Source organism: Calonectris borealis, chromosome 2, assembly GCF_964195595.1.
Source record: "Calonectris borealis chromosome 2, bCalBor7.hap1.2, whole genome shotgun sequence".
NCBI classification, from domain to species: domain Eukaryota; kingdom Metazoa; phylum Chordata; class Aves; order Procellariiformes; family Procellariidae; genus Calonectris; species Calonectris borealis.
In genome coordinates this window covers 68,497,870-68,523,296 of record NC_134313.1, presented here as the reverse complement: position 1 = coordinate 68,523,296, position 25,427 = coordinate 68,497,870, and the positions used below count along the sequence as shown (strand labels likewise).

The 25,427-nt window shown below is 40.4% G+C and overlaps 2 protein-coding genes and 1 long non-coding RNA gene across 8 annotated transcripts in view; 2 read left to right on the top strand and 1 right to left on the bottom strand.

The window, feature by feature from the left end:
• The window catches only part of INVS (inversin), a 103,738-nt gene extending 91,039 nt beyond the window's left edge, over positions 1-12,699 (bottom strand). For 2 of the 4 annotated variants that reach the window (XM_075142240.1, XM_075142245.1), the window contains exons 1-3: positions 12,569-12,699; positions 9,602-9,669; positions 5,899-6,068 (exon numbers count right to left, since the gene is read on the bottom strand). In XM_075142240.1, the coding sequence (XP_074998341.1) occupies positions 5,899-6,025 (127 nt within the window). In that variant the 5' untranslated portion in view covers positions 6,026-6,068; positions 9,602-9,669; positions 12,569-12,699. Of the gene's footprint in view, positions 1-3,570; positions 3,782-5,898; positions 6,069-9,601; positions 9,670-11,820; positions 12,001-12,568 lie in introns of those variants that run through there. The other 2 variants (XM_075142242.1, XM_075142243.1) reach the window with 2 other exon arrangements.
• The window catches only part of LOC142078936 (uncharacterized), a 389,734-nt gene that overhangs the window by 243 nt on the left and 364,064 nt on the right, over positions 1-25,427 (top strand). The window lies entirely within an intron of this gene.
• Positions 12,681-25,427, top strand: part of ERP44 (endoplasmic reticulum protein 44) — a 52,084-nt gene continuing 39,337 nt past the window's right edge. For 2 of the 3 annotated variants that reach the window (XR_012672410.1, XR_012672409.1), the window contains exon 1: positions 12,681-12,970. Coding sequence is in view for 1 of the 3 variants with exons in the window: in XM_075142253.1 (XP_074998354.1) it covers positions 12,908-12,970 (63 nt within the window). In the remaining 2 variants the exon portion in view is untranslated. The remainder of the gene's footprint in view (positions 12,971-25,427) is intronic. The other variant, XM_075142253.1, reaches the window with a different exon arrangement.

Below are 25,427 nucleotides of genomic sequence, written 5' to 3'. Positions count from 1 at the left end.
TGCCGCTTAGTAACACTGATTCAGATCCTACGCAGCAGTCAAGAGCAACTCAAGAGTTTATTCTGTTCTGGGTTCACCGAAATTTCTGTTGCCAGTCCATTAATGATTTCTAACAATTTAGTTTTAAGATCGTATCCTCAACAGCCATTTACCCAAAACATATGAATTATTACTATTTCCGGTCAATTCAGACTCTCTGATCTCCTTTAGCATGTCACACACATCACCATCGGGTCACATGGACAGTAACAAAATGACAGTACTATAGTTTCTTATTTAGACCTTTAAATGCAAAGATTAAGCTTTTTTTTTTTTTGGTGTTTAAGCTTGATTTATATGGTCATTTGTTAATCTCATTTGAATCCAAGACTTGTTTTCTGCTTTGGTTTTCAAAAGTGTATCATTACTCCTCCACCTACATGGCTTCCACGGATATATCAGAATACAAAGTATACCGAAAAAACATTGCCCACATTTATGCTATCTTTTCCTACTGTATTACTACATAAATGAAGATACAGAATAGCTACGATTCCACCTTCTGTAGATAAGCCACTTGCGTCATTTTTACCTTCAGAAACCTTGCCATAATGAGCATAACAGTAGTGTCTTGGATTTTTTCAATAAATAAATGACCAAAGTGTATTTTTATACTGAATAAAAATCAAATAATAAATCCAATAATAGAAAATTATGTTTGTAAACTTATACAGGTGATTTTTTTCCTGTGGGACCTTGCATAAAAACTGCATAAGAATCTGGTCTGAACTTTGCTTAGAATTAGAGAAGACAAAGTATTGGACCTATCTTATCCATTACTCTTCACATCGAAACAAAAGATATCAAAAAAGCTGAATTTTATGGTAGTGTATTTAAAAGTAATTTTTAAGACTTCTAAAAATAATTTGCAGTATGTTTCTAAAGGGGAGTTAAAAGCTGTGTAAGTTGAAAGGTATTTGGATTATTATTTATGTCCTGTTATATGTAACTACATTTTGATGTGAAAAAATAAATAGTTAATACAATTTCTACTAACACTACGTACATATTTGATACTGTTAAAATTCTAATTTTTATCAACATTTTTTGAGAAAAAAGCTCATGTATTGTCTTTAAATATTCACTTAAGTGTCATCTTATTTTCATTATTGAAGGCTATAGTTCTTTACTTTTACTCAAAATGAAAAGTTGTAATATTTACTAAATGCATTAGAAACCAGCATGTAGAAAAAAATAATGTCATTTGTTTAATGAATTACATGGCCATTAGGAAATAATTCAACATGTAACATAGGAGTTACACTGGGGAATTCAATTTTTTTTTATTTTCCCTAACTTGTAAAAACATTTGCTAGACTTTCATTTCACAGTATTACAATTCCATTGCAAACTGGATGCAGTTTCAAGATAATTCTTTTCTCCACTATTAGAAAGAAGTATTTCAAAGGTTATACATACATACTGTGAAACTGTCGATGTCTTACGTCTCAATATTTTAGCTAACAATAAATGCTTTTTCCATTCAATAGAGCATAGTATAGAAACATCAAAGCCAGTTATGACCAACCATGCAGCCCTGTGCAGCGACATATAGATACTGAGGTTCAAAGCATAATTTAACATGGCACTGCTCTCAGTCAACAAGCCAGTTTCTTTAATTAGCTAAGTATAGTCAGGTGCTCTTCCAGTATTAGTTCAGTCTGGTAATTTAGACACCACTAAACTATATTCCACGGTTCAGTGTTAACATAGCCTCAGTAGTGTCTTAAATTTGTTGAAGATGTTGGGACTTACACAACCACATATATTTTTAAAAAGAAATATATAAACATGCATTTCTCCCAATAAAGACACATGCACATGGCTTATGCTCATATAACACTTGTTTTTAAATCAGAAGTGTGCAAAACTAGTCCCTCTCCCTCAAATTCCAAGTCCCCTTTCTGTTACGTAATGTTAGAGGATATACAGAATGTAGAGACTAAAAGAAAGAAAAGGGTAAGGTCGAGACGAGCAAAAATGGCCTAAAGCTCAAGTACGACCAGGCTAAGTAGAGCAGCAAACATCTAATTTCATGTACAGCTCCCAAAGAGTGATGTAGCTGATGACAAAGAGTTCCCATGACTGCAGACAGTCTGAGTGAAAAATGAGCAAGACCTTCAAAACTTGATGCCAGTGATTTGCCTGAAGCTGCTGCACTGTTTTTTAAGGGAAAGAAACTATCTTCAGCTAACAGTAGGTTTCTTTTTGCTATTATTTTCTTTGCTTACAAGTCTCTGTAAGGCCCTTAGAATGGTTAAGGTTCTGTGGGCATTTCCCTGAAAGGATGTCTCTGTGCTCAGGGTAAGAGACAGGACAATGACTAGGAGCTACGATATCACCATCAGGTGCTAAGGGGGACTAACCTGATGAAATGCACTAACCACAGCACCCTGTGGACCACACAGTTGCAGTAAATTATTATTTTCTGCAATCAAGAAAGCACAGGTAGCCTTCTAGACATTCACATATTGGTGTATCTAAAATGTGCTGTGGCAAAATTAAATTCTTTTCCACATACCTGCCTAAGAAAGGAAGTTTGTTTGATCCCTCCCCTTTCAGGATCAACATCCTGCATTTCATAAGCTTGTTGCCAATGGAGGTCACAAACACCATGGAATCATGTGGCCCAATTCCAAAATTTATCTCTCATATTCATACCTCATCACTTCCTCACAGTCTGTGCAAGCAATCACATCAGACTCTAACACTTCTATGCATTTTTCAAACCAGAAGAGGAGAAAGGGCAGGAGAAGGACATGAATTCTGCTTAATTATGAAAAGACAGACCATGTCTTGTTACTTGCAAGAATCTTGCCTTTTGTAATATCTGATCTGAGTTTTATTCAACCGCCCACATTGCAGAACATGGAAAAGAGAAGCAGAGAATCAAACAAAAACATGCAACTGCATATTTGCAACCCAGAATTTATAGTTAACATTTACAATGAAACATTGTATCAGAGTTTTAGAAGCACTTGTATGCGAGTGATACATGATAAGGGTTTTAGAATGAGGAGTCGAACTGAACAGACACTTCGATATAATGACTACTATACACATTATTGTGTTCTTATAAACAATTAAAACAATTAGATGCATCTTCCTGAAACTCTACATAAATGCGTTAAATGCAAAATGATCCTCCAAACACAAAATTAACAACTTCTCCTTTTTTGTCTAGGATTCAAATCATACAGATGAGTTTTAACACTGAAGAACTGTTAATTAAAGACATGTTCAGTGTTGTATAAAACATAGAAAAGAAAATACTGTGACTATTCCCCAAAGCTTGAGATCATACAAGTCTAAAACAATGTGATACAGTACTAAGCAACTCATGCAATGCAAACAATTAGCACACTTTTGTTAGAGCATTGGTTATACAATAAGCACTTGGCATGTACTGTGCTTTATGGTATTTAACCCACAGGCTGTTTAGAAAGTCCTGTAATTAAGCATCAGTAGTGGTTAACCTAAAGGGACACTTTGTTCTAAAGCCCTCTTTCTCTATATAAATTTTCTACTTACCTTTGATTCTGTCTGTTTATTGGTACAGGACGTCCAGAACAGATTGTATTATTTCAAACACCTGTTCCTTTAAAATCACAGGCTATTGGGCAGCAGATTACACATGCGTCCATACTCATGAATTATATGCAAATACAATGTATACGTTTGTATACAGTCACACATGCTTCATCAAGCTACAGATGGGACAAGGAATAATTACCAAACAGGTTAGAGGGACTGCTCTAAGAGACTGTTTAACCAGCTTCTATGCCCCTCCTATGTTAATAATGGAATAGAGAAAATTCAAAGAGGAAAATAATAATTAATTTAGGGGTAAAATCTCCCTCCCTAAAAGAAGGAGAAAGTCAGACTTTATGTTACTGCATGTACTGCTAGTCACATAATCAAGATGCAAAGCTTGGCTGTGTTAGAAGAATGTTGTTAAGCAATCCAGCTTACGCGCACATAACGCTGAAGTACTGTCCTGAGTTAGATGCTGCTGCTGCTGAGTGCAGTCATGAAGTTCAGTGAATAACACCAATTGCTCAATTTACTGCTGGCATCAAGTTATACTTTCAACAGTGCCTGGTAAACAGCTAAAAATATTACTCTGATGCATTCTTCTTCTGCTAGGCAATACTTTTTTTTTTGGTCCGGTCCTGGCAAAAGTAAGGTCTGTGTCATATCCTGTCAAAACACGACAAAGCAGAAAAGCCAAATTTTGCTGTTACGGCAAAGGCTGCAAGGATTATGCAGTTCACTCTCCCATGTAAAAATAACACACAGCATTTTTATTTTGTTGCTGCACGATCGCCATTAAAAGAATAGTGATTTCCATATCTGGTTCTAATGGCTGTTTTGTGGCACATTTGACAAGGTGTACCAGCAACACAGAAGTACTTCTTCCTTTGTGTTCTCAAAATACATCTTTTGGCTGTGAGATTAACAAAAACATACTGAAGTCAGCAAAAACTCTTTGTTGTCCCTTCTGATTGTTAGCCAGGATTTGAAAGCTCAGACTTTTTTCCCCCTCCATATGCAGGCAGAGAACTTAAAAAAACTCCAGGTATTTAAAGCTACTTTGTAGTTGCATCCCACAGATTTCTAGAAGCATCTGCATCGTGACTGCCCATACATTGTTTATAAAATATTCTACAAAAGAGTAAACAGATAGCACTAAATGCAATCAGTGTATGTTTGAGCCATCATATGACAAAATAAAGTTGAAGGCCCAACAAAAAATATTTGTTTCAACCGGTAGAGCTTCTATAAAGTCAGTTCCCTCAAAGTTTTGCTCCTGTTTGAGTTAAATCATTTCTAATTGTCTTTCGAGAGAATTAGATATACCTTGTAAAGAAGAACGATTTACTGCTTTCTATACAGCTTAGACAATAGATCCATATAGCTTACTGTCTTGCCTTTAACACAGGTCAGCAGAAGATACATAAAGAAACTTGACTGTTGGTTTAATGTGATTACCATTAAATCCGTTACACCCATTAAAACTGACAGTTAACGGCATAAATACAGACTAAGTTTCTTATTATTTCACAGTCCTTCACCCTCACCAAGCTGAGGAATGGGATTTTCAAAAAAGGCTAAGCAAATAAAACTTCTACAGTATCAGATGGAATTGCATTTAATCAGAAACACTGAAAATCAAAGTCTTCACCTATCATACGACAGCCTTCTAAATGTATGTAAGGTTGTTTTTGGAACACAGACATATACTGCTTTTGAAAACTACTAACCTGGAATGCCATACAGTTCTTGGACAGAGAGGGAAGGTGAAATCCTGGGCTTTTTAATGGATGGGTATTTTTTTTTTACTTCAGCTTCAATAGGACCAGACTCTCTCCTTACATTTAATTTGTCTTGAGAAAGCTTGTTAGTGTATCAGAATCAAGGTAACAAATAGGGCTGGCTCGTTTTGTCCCCAAATACCACACGGTGACAAGACTTCATTAACTATAATAAATGATTTGTAAAAACAAGTTTATCAAATTTCCCACAAAAGCAATGATTCAAAAAATAAGGATTTGGGGCCAAAACATTTAGCCCAAAGCACTTCTCCAGAATTTCAAATTCCCTCAAACAGGAGTCCTGAATAAGTCTTCTGGTTGTATCACTTGCCAATTTTCTATTTTACTTCACACAGAAGTACCCATCAAAGGCAACAGATAATAAAAGGTAAGAAAAATCAGTCCTATTTTCAGGACTACATTTATTCTAGAAATACAGATAATCAAGAAATGAAAACGTACCTTAAAGATCAGAGCAGTAAGTCAAAACTAAAAAGCTTCAGTTCTGAAGTAACCAAAATGCATCTACAGTGAAAACATTTACCTGCTATTAGCTTTTGGAGGGTACTCTTATCTCCATTAACAGCAGCAGCATGCACTTCAGATGCTAACGAGGAACCACTGAAGAGGCAGTTTGCTGAAATATTCATACTCTTTCGAGGTGTTACCATAGGTCAGATCTGCACCACCAACATTTTTTGCAGGAATTCAGTTCTAAAAAAACCCCAATAAAATAAAATTAATTTTATAATGTCATTAAAATTACTCAAATAATGCTAAAGAGAATAAACTTCTGTTAGAAAAGAACAAACATGTTTCTTACTTTGTGGATTAAATATACCTCTAGCCACCATTCAACCAGAAAAAGCCTACATTAAGGAGATATATGTATATTATAGTTTCATTGCCTTCAACATAAATTTCAGTCAATAAGCTTTGCAAAAGTCTGCAAATAGGAGAATGTTTATTTACAAATCCAACAGACTGTTCTTCAGAGTGTTGGCATGCATGCTTCAATTCAGTAACCAATGAAGTTTGTTATCAAGTATCAACTTGATATATTACTCCAGTACTGGATATCTGGTGATATTTTACCATGATGGTCTATGGACAAGGTTTATAAGTTGAAGTAGTATCCTTTATTTGACCAACTGGCATAACTGAAATAATCAGATCAGCTTTCTAGATCGTAAGTGTCCTTCAAACCTGAACAGAGATGGGAAAGTGTGTGTGTAAGAAAGGCCACAATGAGTTAGACCAGAAGTCTGGCTCTAAATCCTGTCTCAAACTGGTAGATGCCAAACAACAGAGCAAATATATATATATATATATAAAAAAAAAAAAATAACTGACACGCCTGAGGGACGGGATGCCATCCAGAGGGACCTGGGCAAGCTCGAGGAGTGGGCCCGTGTGAACCTCATGAGGTTCAACAAGGCCAAGTGCAAGGTCCTGCCCCTGGGTTGGGGCAATCCCCGGTATCAACACAGGCTGGGGGATGAAGGGATTGAGAGCAGCCCTGCCGAGAAGGACTTGGGGGCACTGGTGGATGAAAAGCTGGACATGAGCCAGCAATGTGCGCTCGCAGCCCAGAAGGCCAACCGTATCCTGGGCTGCATCAAAAGAAGCGTGGCCAGCAGATCGAGGGAGGTGATTCTGCCCCTCTGCTCTGCTCTGGTGAGATCCCACCTGGAGTGCTGCGTCCAGCTCTGGAACCCTCAGCACAGGAAAGACATGGACCTATTGGAGCAGGTCCAGAGGAGGGCCACAAAAATGATCAGGGGGATGGAACGCCTCTCCTGTGAAAAAAGGCTGAGAGAGTTGGGGTTATTCAGCCTGGAGAAGAGAAGGCTTCAGGGAGACCTTGTTGCGGCCTTTCAGTACTTAAAAGGGGGCTTAGAAGAAAGATGGGGACAAACTTTTTAGCAGGGCCTGTTGTGACAGGACAAGGGGGATTGGTTTTAAACTAAAAGAGGGTAGATTTAGACTAGCTATAAGGAAGAAATTTTTTACAATGAGGGTGGTGAAACACTGGAACAGGTTGCCCAGAGAGGTGGTAGATGCCCCATCCCTGGGAACATTCAAGGTCAGGTTGGACGGGGCTCTGAGCAATCTGGTCTAGTTGAAGATGTCCCTGCTCATTGCAGGGGGGGGGTTGGACTAGATGACCTTTAAAGGTCCCTTCCAATCCAAACTATTCTATGATTCTACATATATGAATATGATTTTGTCCCCCTCTTCCAAATACCTTCCCAACCTACAATGATTTCTAGTTCAATCACTTCCTGAAGTGGACTTGGTTTCTGTGGATTTAGTACTCTGCACGCCCTGTTAATCTTTTTCAATTAATTTCTCTATTATAAACATGTCCAGTCTCCTCTTAAGATTATGCAAACTTATAGCTTCCACAACATCCACTGGCAAGGAGTTCTGCACCACAACCAAACACTGTATGGACAAACCACTAGCTTTCACCTGTCTTGTCCTGGCTCTTGCCATCTGAGAGCCCTTATTCCTTGTCCTGGAAGGGACAGTAAATAAACAATTTTTATCCATCAGTTATTATTCTACAGATTTTTAACACATCCTCCCCGATCATATCTTCCTGTACCGGAAAGAGTCATCACTTACTTAGCTGTTCTCAGGCAGCAGCTTTTCTGTATGCATGACCATTTTAATTGCCCTTTTTTGGACCTTTTCACAGTTCTGTCCGAACCCTTTTGAGATGGAAAGAAAACTCCACTAGCTATTCAAAACATGGATTGATGCAGTGGTATAATGGCATTCTCTTCTTTCTTCTCTATTTCTTTCCTAAATCACATCAACCACTACAGTTGCCTTCCTAGCCTCTTCTGAAATAGAAAACTGCTACCTTCGCTGAACTACCACTGCCTCAAGATCTTGATAACAATCAGCTCAGGTCCACACACTATTTTGGAAATGAAAAAGGGCCTGCACACTTGAAAACTTGTTGATTTTCTCCAAAAGTATCAAACACTTGAACTTCTATTTTCAGTTCTTACCACACTTCACATTTGGAATAGAAAACAAACTGAGGTGAGCAAACAATAATTGTATCACACCAGAAAAAAAAGAGGAGATATCGCTGAGGCTGTCTACTGAATTCTGGGAATTCTTCACCTCATCTTCTGTTCCATGTTAATTTAAATATACTCTTTTTGTCATGTCCCACATTTACATCATAGTACACTTGGAAAACAGCAAGAGGAAGCTATTTTGCTTCAATTGTTATTTTCAACCATCTTTGGTTTATTTCTTCTATAAATTTCATATATTGCTACACAGCATCTGTTGTTATTAAGATAATTGTGGATGGATACATATCAATGTTGGGGGGAAATGTTATTAAAATACCAGAAAAACATTCACTTTTATGTAAAACGAAGTAAAAATTTCTACAGCAGATATTAAGCATGAAGCAATAAAGGTAAAGGTCTTTACCTGCAAACAAAAAACAAACCCAAAATCAAATACAACTTAATACTCTAATATAATTGTAGACTCTTCTTCACAAGCTCCAAACTTCCTTGGAGAGCTGATAAGAAAATTAATACAGGAAGCTTCATGGCAAATCTAATCAGTCACTCAAAGAACATCTGCACAATCACGGTATCAGTTCATACCACATCCCTGGAATAAGCACAAATACGGAACCATGTCGTTGTACAAACCTGCTCAACAACACATCAATATGCTGCATCCACTCTACATGAAAACACTCGGGTATAACTCAGACTAAAGTATACCACACAGTAACTGCAGACAAAGCTTTTAACACGCTAGTGTCTAAATTGCTGCTTCTCCATCTTGTCCTCAGCCAAGTGTATGCTATGCTGCTTCTTTCAACGGCTAACCGTATCACTGAACCCTCCTTCCCTGAAGTCTGTCTGGTTGAGTTTTCATGAGCCATGAAACTGGGTTCATTGTGTCCTAAGAAATATAACACCTTACCTTCCAACCTTTCTCCCCCACAAAAACTAGTAATGGTGTGACTAGAAAGACATGAGATGCTAGTTTCCTTGAGTACATATGCTAGAACTCCTCACTACTGGAATGCTTCCTTGCTTGTGTTCATGGATCTCCCTCTGCTGTCTGTCGGTCACTTCAGAACCAGGAGTAAGTATGGTGCTGCCTAACTTTATCGCTCCTTAGAGAACATTATGGAAACATGCAATGGCTCACTATACTTTAATAAAGCAAGCAATTTCCCCAAACACTTGTTTTACCTCATAAGCAGGTGATCCTTCCCATAATCAGAACTGTGTCATTAATGGATTCATGGATTTGTTGACTTCTAGGAGCAGAGAACAGAAAGGAGTTGAAAGAGTCTAACGTGACAGGAGGTTAACAACGTTTCCACTTTTAGAGCCGTGTAAGAAAGGCTAACAGTGCCATAATACACCACAACAAATTACAGAAAAGCTCGATTTGACGTGGTGCTTAAGAAAGCCAAAGAAATTGCAGATGCAAACTTGACAACGCAGGGTGGACAAAGCTTACACAAGCCCAAACAAGCCCAAATACACTTTAAGACACAAATCACAATTGTTTTAATTTTAATGTAATAACCCTTCAAACATTCCTAGTGCTAGCTAAAATAATTGTTTCCTTTTAAGGAGGATAAAAAATATTCACATCTTTCAAAATACTTGCACCATTCTCTGCTTCCCAAGTATCCTCTCCTCCTCCAACAAAACTGCTTTTTTTGCCTTAAAAACATAATTTAAAGCTAAACTTTTCCTCGCAGCCTAGCAGTATGGTTTATGCTTTTTGTTATCTTCTCTACATTATACTGGATAAAACCAGATGAGGCATTTCTGATTCAGGCAAATCTGAAGAAACCAAAAGGACAACATGAAACTGAGCGTCAGTTACAAGTAGTCGCAGTGCCTCCCCCTACTTAACCATTACTTTTTTTCTCCTTGGTTATTCCTACAGCTATATAAACTTGTCTGCTATATGAAGGAAACAACAATACTCAACTGCAATCTGAACAAGAGGAAAGAAAGAGAAGGGAAAAGGCTGCCGAGATGGATCATGTGCTACATAGTTTAACATGCACCTGGCATACAAGACTACAGCTTGTTTTTAACTTGCCTCCACCTTTTCCTCAAAAGCTTCCTTTGGATACAGAGAATACATCAGGACTCTCTACATTATTAAGTGGACCTATATGCAGCATTGGAATTTTACACTTGTTGGAATTTTGAGATACTAGTTTTACTCCCCAAAGTTATTACTGACGGTTTTTTCCCCCATTTTCTTTACATTTTACCCTTCCACAAACAAATAAACTATAATATAAAACATCCAGGGGCAGCAGTGTAAAATTCAGCAAATACTGGAGAACTTAGTAAAGCACCAGAAGCACCCCAATTACATCAGCAATTATATAAAACTGACTGCATACAGAAGAGAATTAATAATGAAAGATGTTCATAATTTCCAGACGAAAACAAGAGCCACATCTGCATAAAGTGTCAGTAATCATCCAGGTGAGAAAAGCACCCAATTATCTCTACAGCAATTCTCAGTACAGTATCATAACTCCATTGAAAGAGTTAATTCTGCATCAGATAAATTGTAAAATATTACCAGGAACTATAAAAGGAAGATATGTAACTCTCCTCAGATATTTCTCTCATGTATATGACAAACAGACGAATTGGTATCTGGAGGACTTGTTTAATAAAGATCCTCACTAACAAAAAATGAGGCATTTATTTGTAAGGGAAGAAAAACAATAAAAATAAAAAAATAACTACAAGATCTGCTTATAAAAAGTTACATAATTTACATTATCTGTAATATGCATTGTACTACTGGAATCAAATGAATAATTCACTTTTTCTTCTTTAAGCTAACATGTAGAAAAAGATTAGCCTTGTCGAGTCACCTGAATCGAAGGGACAGTCCTATGGACACCAAGAGCTCTTCAAGGTATGTGAAATTTCATACCAAACTATGATAAGTCTACTTTGCATTACACAGATAATTAGAATTACGTCATTTTTCTATTGAGCAAAACACGAAGTTGTTAAAATTTAAACAAGATCACTCTATCAAATTTTACTGATACAGTTTCCACATGAAGAATGAGCTGCTATGAAAAAATATGAAGGTATTTTTCAATTGTGAACTAATTCAGGAGACATTCATTCTACAGATTGAGGAGCACAGGTTCTTAAGGTAGCCATAGCAGAATTGATAAAAGTTAAGTTCCAATTTCAGACTATAAAAAAAGACATGATTTGTATATATATATATTGGTGTTTTCACCTCATGAAACTGACAGGCCAAATGATTTTTGCAGGGTCACACATAGTCTGAGCCTGTCAGGCTTTCTTTGAAGCCAAATTGGGCTTGACCTGCAAAAAGCTGATGTAAAGGATTTTCTTTTAAATGGCGTTATGCCCCGTTTCACTCCTTACGCTTGCGTACATACTGGAAATGTGAAGAACGCAAAGTGCAGCTTTCCATGATCTTTTTGGGACAGTTCTGCAAGGTCTCAAACCACATATATACTCTAACGTCCAAAGTTTTACTGGAAGAGGATGAAGCACTGCATTTTAGGCGTTCTTCCTTTTCAGTATTTAGAACTCAGGAAATGACAAAAAGCACAAATCTGTTGAAGCGTCAGGGTATAAGAATGAATGATGACGTTCCACTTTGACCCTATTACCAAGCCGAAATTTCCCAACCCTCCCGCCAGCCGCTCTGCCCCCTCACACAGGCTGCGTTCCCCCGCCTCGCAAGCAGAAAGTTGCTTCCCCAGCTCCGAGGAAACGAAGACCCCGACGAGCACAGCGCCCAGATACCCCCCATCTTCCCTACGCCCAGAACCGCTTCCCCAGCCCCGGCGGCTGAAGGGGCCAAGGCGACGCCAAACGAAACGTGGACAACTTGCCGCCGGGGCTGCCCCCAACCCGCCCGGGCCCCGCGGAGCCCACTCGCCACCCGCCTCAGCCACGGAGCTGCCGCGCGCTTCCCGCCATCACGGAGGGCTGGCAGGGACCCCCCGGCCCGGGCCCCCGGGACCGATCGAGAGCGGAAGAGGCTGCGGTGCCACGGCACACCCCCGCCACCAAGGCGGAAGGGGTTAACCCTGCCTCGCCCGGGCGGTGACAGCCGCTTCCCTCCCCTCCCCTCCCCTCCCTCCCTCCCCGGCGCTGCAGCTGCGCCCCGTAACTCACCTCCACCCCACCCGCCTCCTCATTGCGCCGCCACCAGGCCCCACCCCTCAGCCGCCGGGCGGGGACGGGGCTCACGCGCGGGCAGCCCCGGTGCCTTCTGGGATCGCCTTTGCGCCTCCTGCCCCCCCGTTCCCTCCCCGGGCGGCGGGAGCAGCTGGAACTACGCTTCCCGGCGTGCCCCGCGCAGCGCGGGAACCCGGAAGTGAGCGGCGGAGGCGGGGAGCGCGGGGCCCCGCGGTGGAACTTGCCCGGGTGTTTCCTGGCGACGGGGGAAGTGAGAAGCCGCCGCCGCGGAGAGTGGGAGCCGCGTTTCTCCCCCTCCCGGGCGCCCGATCTACCATGAGACCCGCCATCTTCCCGCTCCTGCCTGACCCTGGCTGCCTCCTCCTCCTCCTTCTCCTGGTGAGCGACCGGCTCCTCACACCCCTGCCCTTCCCTTCCCTTCCCCGCGGGGAGCATCGGCCTGGGCTGGGCGGCGTGAGGGTGGCCGGCGGGCCTCGGGGCTCTTCCCTCCCGGTTGCTAGCGTCCTCCCATTCGCCCCGCGTGTGCGCGCCGGCGACGTGCCTCGGGCCGGGAGGCGGCCGCCGGACCCGCTGCTGTGCCACCCCTCGCCCCGCCGGGGGCCGGGGCCGGCGCCGCTCCGCCGGCACCTGCTCGACGGGGGAGGGGAGGGAGGCGAGCGGCGGCTGCGGGAGCGGCCCCGGTTGGCGGAGCTCGGTGTTGTGGCCGAGGCTGATAGGCTGCGGACCCGGAACGGGCCGGCTGCGGGGCGGGGTCGGGCCTGGGCTCACCGCTCTCCGGGCGGAGGCTCGGGAGCCGCCGCGGGCCCGGGGCATTGGCCTGGCGGGCGGTGGGGCCTGGCCCCGGCTCCTTCGCGGAGAAAGCCGGCGTCGCGCCTCCCCTCTTCAGGAACCGAAGAGGGAAAGCGAGGGGAGGGAGCGGGCCGGGAGGGCCGTGCAGCCCCTCGGGCGGTAGCGGGAGCCGCGGCTGCCGGGAGGGAGCTGCCGTAACGGACCCTCTCCGGAGCCCGCTTGTCGCCCGTCTTTCAGTGCTGCCGCCCTTAAACTGAGGGGAGCGGGTTCCCGTGCCCGACCGAGGACGGGGCTACTCCCGCGCCCTTTCCGTGAGCACGCCTGCAGCCAAGTGACCCTGACCGAGCTCAGCGGCCGAAGCCGGGAAAAGTTCCTGAGCTGTCTTGCGCAGTCGTCCCGTTTATCTTTAGTTGTCAGACCACAGCGGTTTTTTTTAGGCTGGCATTACATGCATGACCTGAGCCGCCTTCTGCCTTTGCATACACAGAAACTCAATCACTGATGTGTGTGTTTCATGGAGATATGTTGTCTCTGTTATATTTTGCCTTCTTTTTTTTTTTTTTAAAAACAGACTGATGTAGTGATTCTTACTTTTCCAGAATTGTATTGGGCCAGATTCTGGGCCTTTCATAGCATAAGTGACTTGCAGAGCTAAAGGGGACTTGTGTGAATAAGTTTAATAGGATTTGGTCTTAAGATACTAATGTGTTTAATCAATCTATTTTAAATATTTGGGAGAATAAAATTGGCCAGAAAATGAAGGAATAATTGGAAGCAAAGGTAGATAGAGCTTTGGGGATCCAAAGGGAAGTACATATTAATATAGCTACTAATGAATGAATTAGTTAGAAATGTGAGGATAAGTACTTAATGAACAGAACAAGTACTCGTTATCCGTTTGAAATGTGTACTTCTACCTGGATAAGCTCTGATTAAATTATTATAAACTTGCTGTAGTTTCAGGGTTAGTAAATGTACGTGATTGGTAGGATTTGAAAAAACACATTTAAAATGTTTATATATAGATAACTATTTATAGTGTGTTAGCTCACTATATGAGAGACTAAAGTGAAGAACCTAGTATTTTCCAGTGATACATGTGCACTAAAACAATGTTGCTTCTGTGCTAGGTTGATTTTCACCATTGTTTTAAGTACAGACTCCAATGAGCAAAAACAAGGAGTGTGTACCGTTTTAAAATGCCATTTAAATGGGCAAGTACAAGTTTGAAAAAGTGGTCATGAGTTAATGAAAGCATTTTTCTTTCTTCATGGTACAGTTGATCAATGCAAATTTAATATGCATCAATTAGATCTATGTGTGCCAACTACAAAATAGAAAATGGCTAAGATCTGAAATTTCTCCATGTTTTAGTTGCTGTTCTTTGTGTATGGGTCACTTAAACCTATTTCTAATGTGTTTAAAAAGAACTGTATACATAAAACCTCAAGAAGAATACAGGTCAGAGTTGTTTTTTTAAAAAGTTATCTGTGTAATTCTTCAGCATCATATCAGATGTGGCCCAGTGTTGTAACATGCTGAGTTAGACACTTGGATCAAGCCAATGGATCATTGCTTTTAGTAGATTTGTTAAGAGTTTTGGAAAAGTTGTCCTCAGGAGACTGGGAGTGGGAGGGATCCTTTTTCTTTAAAATAGCTGAAAAACTCTTCGACAAAGTATGATGTCTGTTTTCTCGTGGCATTCAGAGAATCTGGTAAGGTGTACCAGATTGGCTTTGAAGTTCTGGTGACTTTGTTTTTCTTGTTACCGACAGCCATGAATACTTAAGATGAGCAACATAACCGTGGTCTTGGTTGGTAAGGTTTGGGAGAGCACTCTGCTCTGCATCCAAAGGATGTGCCATCTGGCAGAGACTCTTTGAGCGTGACAGTTGGCGTGTTTTGTGGATAAGTGAACTTATTAGTGTTACATCAATGGTTCCTAAAACAGGATACAATGATATGTAGTTGTGAAAACAGCTTACTAAGCTGGTCTTGCTTAGTAATAGCAATGAATTTTTAAAAAATTATTTAAATTTCTAGACTTTTGGGTAAGCGTATTTCTTTTCTAGATGGGGAATTAAAATGCTGCAAAAGATAGAAAAGATACAATGTCAATATCAAAAGAAGTTCTTTTAAGAAGTTTGGCAGTAGGAGATCACTAAAATTTCAGAGGACTTTGGGCCTCACTCTAATATTTTCCTCCCTGGTCTCACTGAAGGTTGGGTTGCTAGGATGGCAATTGCAGCACAAAGCATTACAGGGATACCTACCAGTCCCAGCACAACCCTTTTCCCTTCCAACTTTTCAACCTCATGTGCTAGCATTGTATTGGGCTGCTGGGAGACAAACAGGGGCTGGAGAGAAGACCGGCGAAGTACACGCTGGCATGACCCCTGCCTCTGCAATACTGGGAGCTGAGTGGAAGGGCGAGCAGTGCACAGCACAGGCTGTAGAGGACTGTGTACAGCTGATCACAAGACTGGAATGAGAGATGCATAGTAATGTCGTGTGGCCCCTTGCGCTCATAGATTAAGATGTTTCTGCCATGTTGGTACATAGCTTAATAGTGAGTAGGACAGATCTTTAAGACAGATCCAAGACAGTGGAATAAATGCTGACGGGACAGTGGCTCATCACATTCTCCTCTAAGGCAAGGTGTGGTTCTTTGGCTTTGCTCTAACCAATCGTTCTGTATGTTTGCCTGTACTTGTATACTTCACCTATAAAGAAAATTCTAGAACAAGACACTCCGTTGCATATGCTGCTTCTGCCATATGTATGAAAGACATTTGCCATATTGCTCAGTACTTCACTGGGAGGCTCATGCACAATGTCTCTGAGGAACAGACATAACTAGAGGAAACCACCAACTGATAGTGAGGGAAATGAAAGGGGAAATTCTCTGTGGTTTTTTCTTGCTGCTTTTTTTTCTTTCCCTCAAACAACTGTAAAAGGATTTCCCAATTCTTGCACTTTGATCTGTGGAGGTTTATTACGTTTCAAAACACCACTACTATACCTTTTCTTTGTAACTTGTTTGGAATGGTGTCGTGGACAAACTGAGAACACCTACTTCTTAACATATTTGGCAACACCTTTGGAAGAGCGTATTTGTCCTCTGATATTCTGAGAATGTGAAGTGTTGGAGTGTTTTCTGAGTCTCAAAGCTTACCTAGTTTTCTAATAAGTAGTAGCTTCTCTTCACTTAGGGTTATTACGGAAGCCTGGTGTATGTTCCATTTATGATTCAGTAGCCCCACTATGTGTGCTCTACCCTATAAGTTGATGCAGTTTATCATTGGCAGGTAATATTTAGTGTTACAGTTGGTCTTACACTATAAAGATTTACATTTTCAGTGAAGCTTTCAAAATACTACTTATGTAGCAATGCAATTGCAGCTGTTAGGAACAGTAACTTAGAAGAGGCACTAGTCAATGAACTTTTGAATTTCCTATTAAACTTTTAACTGGAGAAAATACCATTGGGTAATATTCCTGTTTCTTGTTTGACTGCCACTGCCTTTCGTGTCTTGTTAATATGACCCCGAGTACCCAAATAGTGAAAGCGAACTGAAAATTTTCTTTTAACTTAATGTTAAATGCTGTAGTAAGTAAAGTTGCCCAAAGAGAAGTTGAACTTTCTGTACATTTTACAATGTATAGAGCATAATTCTGTGCATTTGCCTCTCTCTGCATATGTATTAACAAACAAATTTTATAGTTGGGATTCCTGCTCAAAATGTAATATTCTGAATTTGAGCATTAGTCAAAGATTGTAGTTACAGGCAGATTTTAGGCCACTGAGCCGTATACAATGAAAGGGGTTCCCTCCAAGAGTGGCATGGGAGTTCTGAGTTGTCCATCACCTGTCATGCCCTCTAAAGAGTGAAATAGTAGTTAACTGAGGACCTTTCCCTAGGTTGGGGCAGGGAGGAGGAAGGGAAGCTTAGGCTCTTGCTATGAAGAAGAATTGCATTCTTCCTGCTACGCCATGTGATGGGCAAGTTTCCTGTTTGGAGTGCTCAGGAGGGAAGAGAGGAGAAACTGAACTGGTTCTTCAAACAGAAGACTCAGACGACGCTGGAAAATGTATAAATGAGTTATTGACAGTAGGATGTCAGAGATCCTGTTGCTGGCAGGTGAGGAACTCTGTGGTGACACACTCCTTCATTTTCTTTTGATATCCTTACTGTTCTCCTCCGTAATCTGCTTTGGTTTTTTTTGGCAGGACCGCTTTCTTAAGCAAGAGACTGGTCCTCATACTGCTTTCTTGGGAAAGCAGAATTACCACTGGTTATTCTTATACATGCCCAGCAGTTATCCCCTGTGTTTTAATCAAACCTATTTCTTTTGAAACACTTAAGGATTATATGCTGTTATTCAGGAGGACCAATTGTTCATCTTGCAGGCTCTGTTCTAAGCCTCACTTGTATAGTTTCCAGATATTTTGTTTGCTTGAAGGGAGGGAGTTCTCTCACGCAAAAAGCAAGTATACAAATACGGTGTAAATTTTATACCAGAGCTTCTTCAAAAGCTCTTCAAGAGAGTCTAAAGATATTTTCAAGTAATAGGTGCTTCAACAATGCAGTGGGTTTGGATGCATTAGCAATACCTTTCCCTGCCCACCCCTCCACCCCTTGTTTGAGAGTGAGTTCTCAGTGATTTAGAGGAGGAATATCTGGGAATGTAAGCAGAAGCAATATAGGGTGTGGATGCCAGAGCCTAAGCAACGTTTTCTTCCAAAACTAAGCTGGAGAAAGCTCCCCTGAGAAGTAGAGGAGGGCAGGTGCATTGTAGAGAATTAGGAAAGGAAGTGAGATCAAATTTCCTTCTGAGAGTTCTGCCTTTGCACTTCTTTCCTCCCCAATGTGTCTTCATTCATCAGAAGCATGCTAACCATTGGTAGAAACATAGGTAATTTTCTTTTTCAAAATTGTTAGTAATGTCAACTGCTCATATAATCTAATTTTAAAAAAATGTTCATAACTGAGATTTTAGAAGTATGATTAACTTTAATTATTTTAATTTACTGGCTCTCAGGTATTTCATTTTACATTGTTAAGGGTTATTCTGTAAAGCTGTTGCTATATTCAACACTAACTCAGAATTTTTTTCACTGCCAGTTCAGGATGCTGTATTTCTCCATACCAGCTGTAGGTCCATATTGAATTATGCTCTGGTGATGACAAAAAGTGCCTTACAAAAAGTGACAAGGTATATTGCAAGAAAGTTCCATAAGTTTCCCTTTTTTCATGTGTGCTACTACTGAGAAACTGACTACCCTGATAATACACCCTTCACAGCTAAGAGCCATTCATGCTGTTAAAACCGTGCAAAGTTCCAGTACTGTGCCCTCCAGATAGGCACCTGTTACTTGCAACCTCTTCTAGGAATGAACCAAACCTGGAAGCTCCTTCACATACCTGCACGTACACCTTTTCTTTAATCTGGTTGTGATCCACAAGATCTGCTCTTTGTGTAGCTACATAAATGTAGAACATAAATGTTATCTTGTTGGCTGCAGTGGCATTAAGCAAAATGCAGTAGTCTGTATCTTAAACCACATACCGATTGAAATAGTGAAAGCAGTGAGGACAGAACATCATACATGGTCATCTAAATGTAGGTGCTCTATGCATACCTTTGGCAAATAACTGGTTCCCAAGTAATTGTATATGCACATGAGGTTTCTGGTAAACACAGTAAATCTCCTGTTCATCTGTTTTTATTGTAGTAAATGTTTTGGGTTTCTTCCCTCCCTTTGTTTCTTGATCTACATTAGTTTGGCTTTAGCAAGAAAGTTTAGATGGACAGGAGTATTGTGAGTCTCGCTGTATTTACCTGATGGAGTCAAGATGTAGAGTTTTGGTTTTTGATTGCCACTGGAAGTTTGATGATTTAAATTGGAAGGGACCTCTGGTCTTACTCCCTGCAAGACTAACTTAGATGGGGTTGCTCAGGGTTTTTCCCAGTTGAGATTTGAATATCTCCAAGGATGGAGGTTCTACAACTTCTCTGGGCACCTGTTTTAGTGTTTCATCAAAATCTTGTTGAAAGTTTTAACTGAAAAATCTGTTTGGAGCTGCAGCTTCTGTCCCTTTCTTCTTGTCCTATCACTGTGCATCTTTGAGAAGAGTCTGGCTCTGTGTCCTCTATAAACTCCAACTAGGTCGTTGGTAACAGCAGTAATAGCTTCCTCTTCTTAAGGCTGAAGAAATGCAGTTGTCTCAGCCTTTTCTTGAATACCCTGTTCTCTAGCCACTATTCATCTTGGTAGCCATTTGCTGGACTTCATTCCCATATGTTAATGTCTGTCTTGTACAGGCAATTGCAAAGCTGGACAGAATCCTTCAGATGTGGTCCCACAAGTGCCAAATGAAAGGGAAGAATCACTTCCCTTGGTCTGCTGGCTACACTTTTGCTAATGCAGCCCAGAATGCAGATGTCTTTGCTGCAAGGGGCATGCTGCTGTCTCCCGTTCAACTTGTCCCCCAAGACCTTTTCTGCAAAGCTGTTTTCTGTCTGGTTGGCTCCCAGCCTATATGGGAGGGATGCAGGACTTTGCCTTTGTTGAACTTCATGAGGTTTCTGTCAGGGCATTTCTCCAGCCAATTGAGGTCTCTCCAAATAGCAGATCTCCCCTCTAGTATATAAGCCACTTCCCCCAGTTCAGTATCCTCGGGAAGTTTGCTGAGGGGGCACTCTCTTTCCGTCATTCTGGTCTTTAGTAAAGAGAAACCTTACATCCAATATTGATCTCCATTAGAGACTAGTTGGACATGGTATCTTTGCTTACAGCCCTTTCAGCCCGGCAGTCTAGCTGCTGTGTCACACACTTTATAGTTCACTTATTCAATTCATATATCACTGATTTAGGTCTAAGGATACTTTGAGATGCTATGTTAGAAGCTTGCTAAAGTCAAGGCAAACAATATCCAGTATTCTTCCCTCATTTACAGAGTTAATCACCTCACTACAGAAAACAGTCAGATTGATTTACTTATTCTAAATCCATGCTGGATGGATGTGGCTTCTGGAAAGAAAATTTGTCTCCATAATCCTCCTGGGGACCCAGGAAAATGCATTTTGTCTGGTTCTGTGGCTCTATGTATGTCCAACTTGCTTAAGAGCTTTCTAACTTGGTCTTCTGCTCGTGTGGGTAATGCTTCTCTTCCCTGGTACTCTACTGCTAGGCTCAGACCTCATCAGTAGAAAAATCAGACAAAGACGACATTGAGTATCTAAGCCTTTTCCATGTCCTTTGTCACTATGTCCCCTGCTAGTTGAGCAGCAGGCCTACAATTTCCTTAGTCTTCCTTTTGTTGCCAGCAGACCTGTAGAAATCTTCTGTGTTACCCTTAACATCTTTCTCTAGTTTCAACTCCAGCTGAGCTTGGGCTTTTCTAATTTCATCCTGCCTGTTCAAGCAATGTTTCTGTACTCCTACCAAGTATATATTTTCTTACCTCTATCGTCTGAGTACTCATTTTCTTTTTCTTTTTCTTTTTTTTTTTTTTTTTTTTTAAAAAAACTCATCCAGAAACTCTGTGTTAACCCAGGTAGGTCTTCTGCCATACCTGCATGGTCTTCTGTCATTCTGCATGGTGGAGTGGATTGTTTTTGTGCTTTGAAGAGGTTGTCCTTGAAGATCAACAGGCTCTCGTGGGCTCTTTTGGCTTTCAGAGCCGTGTTCTATGAGTGGACTGAATTGTTATTAAGACCTGAGTGTCTTCAGTTCTTGTCACTTTTTTCCAAGGTTCTGCAATGTACATTTTTCTATTAAAAAATAAGTATCATAGTGGATTATACGTGGGAATTATTGTGAGACCCAGTCATTGGTGAGCTATATTTGAAAGTTTCATCAGCGGTGGCAATGAAATGAAACACTGGAGATCCCAATGGCTTGTTTCCTGGAAGAAGTAGGTTACCATATTTTATGTGCTGCAGTCTCCTAGCTGCTTCACTTTGGGTCCAAAATTAAGCATATGTAACCCACAGGGAGATTTCAGGTATATGGTTTGCTGCATTCAGTTTCAAAGGAAGATTCTTCTCTATGGCATCAATTTCTTTAATCATTGAAACTTTGTATCCTAAATGGTGTTCATGAAACAGGAACCTGGGCAGAAGGTAGAGCCCTAGAAATAGAGTATAGTAAATGACCTGATTCCTTGGCATACTTTTTGCAGCCAGCATGCCTCCTGTCTTGCCTGGCATCAGTGATTCTTGCCCGGTTGCCATGTATGTTTCATTGAGGTGCATCCAAAAAAAAATAGTCTGTAAGGATGTCAGGTTTTTTTGTTTTTATTTTTATAGATTTGTGAAGAGAAGTGGGGAGAAGAAAAGCAATCTAATCTCTCTTTCAAGATAACTGGCAGTAAAGCTTATGTTTTGTCTCCAAGTGGATTCATGTGGCAATTGGGCATAAACATGGAGAGAACTTTTTCATTAGGAACTCTGCAAGGAAGTATTTTGAAAGGCAAGGAATAGGTGCCTGTTCCAATGGTCTCGAAAAAGAAAACAGCAGCTGTGATAGTGTTTTGCTGTTTCTCATAGCTGTCGTGATTATGAAGTGATGATATAATTAACTTTCTCAAAAGCTTCACAAAGGGAAAGCTTTTCAATGATGTATCCATATTTGTAATCCCAAGAAGAGCTTTTTGTTCCTTTATCACTGCCTATCGCTTCTGTCTCTTACAGTTTATTGAAATCCCCTTTCTTAAATCTTGCTGGAAACAATTCTTTGCCAGTCATAAAAATTACAGATTTTCATAAATGTGTGTATTAAAATCCTTTTTTTTTCTTTCTTCTCCCTGTTGAGTCAATTCACTTGGGATTTTGGACAGAATGACTGAAAGATAAATTGGTTGCTTCACAAAGGTAATTAAGACAGTATGTGGTGCAGGGGGTGAACAGTTAGGGGTTCTTTCCTACTAATGATCTGTTAATTAGTGAAGGGAGCTCAGCGAGGGTATGGGCCTCAAGAATTACCTTTGAATGACATTTAAAACTGCTTTGGTTAAGAAGGTATCATTGCAGGGGGGAGAGGCCTTTTTCCTTTTTTTTTTCTTTAGTATTTTTTCTGTCAACATAGGCCAGCAGAATTTGCTAAACCAGTGCAAATGTGTACATATTAGTGTTACATAGCTATTAAATGTTATTTTAAAATAAGCCAATACACAGCTGTGATACCTTGCTGAGGATTTTGGTAACAATTTTGGTTGCAGCGGTCCTCTATGTTGAGAACAGTAAGCTCGCTACATGGAGCTGGTTAACTGCAGAGCCAGTGTGTCTGATACTTGCTACCAGTTCAAGCACTGCACCATGTGAATGTGTTAATATTATTTTTAGGACCAGTCTGGAATACTTGCTTGAATATTTTTGTGGGAGTCAGCCTGAAGCTGGCAGGGTTAATATTCCTTGAGGGAGGTAAACCAGCAATGGGGTATCTCTGTATCATGTTCTTTTGTGCATTTCAAAATATCTGTGGCATGTGTCCTGTCCTCTGCATTATTTACTCTTCTGCTGTCCAGAGTTATCCAGGATAAATTGACTGCATATGTGCAGGCCCTTAGCAGCTGTTCAGGGTAGAAAGAAAGTAGCTCTTACACAGTCTGAAATTAGCCACTCATTCTTCAAGCTACATGCAGCTGTGGTCCCAAAGGTGAATTTTTCTTTTCAGATCCAGGCAGCATTGTTTTAATCAGTGTTCTTCTGTAAAAGATAGCCAGTGGATTAATTGTATCTTCCCCCCCCACACCTCATTTAAATTGGGAGGTTTTTCCAATGAATGCCAACATGTCAATTAGAATGCAGCTGTGGAGTAGTAGTTCTATTACTGCTTATTTGGAAAGATCTTATCCCTTACCTTCTCATATGTCATTTTAAGGTAGCAAATAATAAATACTAACCTAAAAATTGAGGCAAAGCATTTGTTAGAGACAAGCTAATGGATTGCCAGGGAGCTGTACTATACTATGATTGGTAGTTTGCAAGTGTAGAATGGAAGTTTGTGGAGTGTGCATCACAAATTTGCCTGGAATGAAGAAAAGAAAATAATCAAAGTAATATAAATTTAGATGATGTTTTAAATAGATTTATTTAAAGTTCAGAGTTCTCATGTTAAGGGAATGGGAAGCTGAGGCAACAAAACCCCATTGTATTTTAGAAAGTTTATAATTTTGAAATTCTAAGGTGTTCTTCCTCATTTTGATTCCTCAGAAAAAGGGGGAGGAGCAGCAGGACTGAATCTCAAATGGTTTAAATGTATGGACAAATGCTTCGTATGCTACAGACAGCTGTGTCACAAAGTACTGTAGTTGTCTTTTGATAGTTGCACAAAACCTTAACCTCCTGCTGAAATATTAGGAGGTAATCTGAGGAAATGTGGCATCTCAATCATGGTGAAGGAAGAAAAAAAATCTGTAGCACAAGGAGGGTCTTAGTGATATTGGAAGTATTATTGCTAAAAGCTCTAGATCTGAGGTTAATAAAAGGCGGTGGTTGCATGCGTATTTATGCGTGGGTTAATCCTGGCTGAGATTGCAAGGCGTAGCATGACCGTGTAATGCTAAAACTGGAAGAGGGTAAGAATTTAACTTAAACTGCTAATTGTCATTCGTACATTTGCTGCTCTGCATTGGGAGTGTTGCTCTGTTGTTTAGTTCTAATTGTCATTGCCTTCAGCATCAAATAAGGATGAGCCCAGTCAAACTGGCTGTGCTTCTGTGTTTTCAAACCGATTTTGTTATTTGGAAGTACAAATAGGCAGCAGCACTGATACGAACGGTACAATTGAAACAATTGTTATTAGAGACTGATTTGTCCACTTGTCTTCCCTTATGTTGTCTTTAGAGTGGCAGTTAAACCAGTATGTTTTGCTTCCCTTTGGGTGGATTGGGTGAGGAGAATGACCCCAGCTGTATTTTTCACTTAAGTATTTTGTTTGTCTAATTGTCACTTTTACTGCTTTCTTTTAACCCAATGCCTCAGCTGCATAGCTTAAAGCAATGTGGATCCTGCACCTCTGGAGCCACAGGACTGTGGTACTTCATCTTTAACTGCTGATAAGAATATGTGAAATGCAGATTTCTCCAAGACTGCACTTTCTATTTTATCTAAATTGCTTCTCAGGTATCTCTCTCATGGAGGGCTAGTTTATATGTTTTTATGATAGCCCATATTTTTCCTTTTGAGCAGTTGGTTTCAGTAATTCATACCTACTTTTAAAGCAAGTTCCAGCCTGAAAGGTAAAACTTGAACAGGCTTGTCTTTGCTTAAAGTTCCCGCCTTTCTTGATACCGCAAAGAGATAGATAACAATGTTTTGGAGCAGAGGAGTTAAAAGGTATTCAGTATTGCAAATAAATAATATGGGTAATAAAAAGATAAGCAGCTAAAAGCGAGTAGATGTTAAAATTGAGCATTTCGCTTGAAATAAGTTGATTTTTGTCTTGTTGAACAATAATCTCAATATGTATTACAATCTACCAAAATAGAAATTGTGTGTTATTTTTAAAGCAGTGCAATGTGTGTTGGCAGCAAGTATGGAAAATTCAATTATCCACTTATACATTCAATCCTTCAGATTATTCCAAGGTAGCGAACGTTCACATGACGTAGGAAATGCTCTTTCTCCTGAAAACACTACATCTACTTTCGGTTTCTTCCTACAAGATTACGCTTTAAAGGAGAGATTCTGAATTTTGTGGCCGCTCCTTCCACAGAATACCATAAAAGTTTTGGTTTCACTTTAATATCCGTTTTCATTGCTAGTGCAAGAATGAACAAAACATATATGTATATATGTTATTAAAAAAAAAAAAAAAATCTCATTTCTTGTTCTGTAGTAGCCCTGTGTGTAAAGACTAGAATAGAGGGCACAGGAAAGACTGTAGATCATAGTGAATAACAGGATAGTATGTTGCTTTCTGTAATGATCCATGTGGCTCTCAAAACACAGTTTCTAATAAGCCTTCTATTTAGACTTGACTATTTATTTGAAATGACTCACAATTTCTTCTCTATTGCTCTGCATCGAAATAATT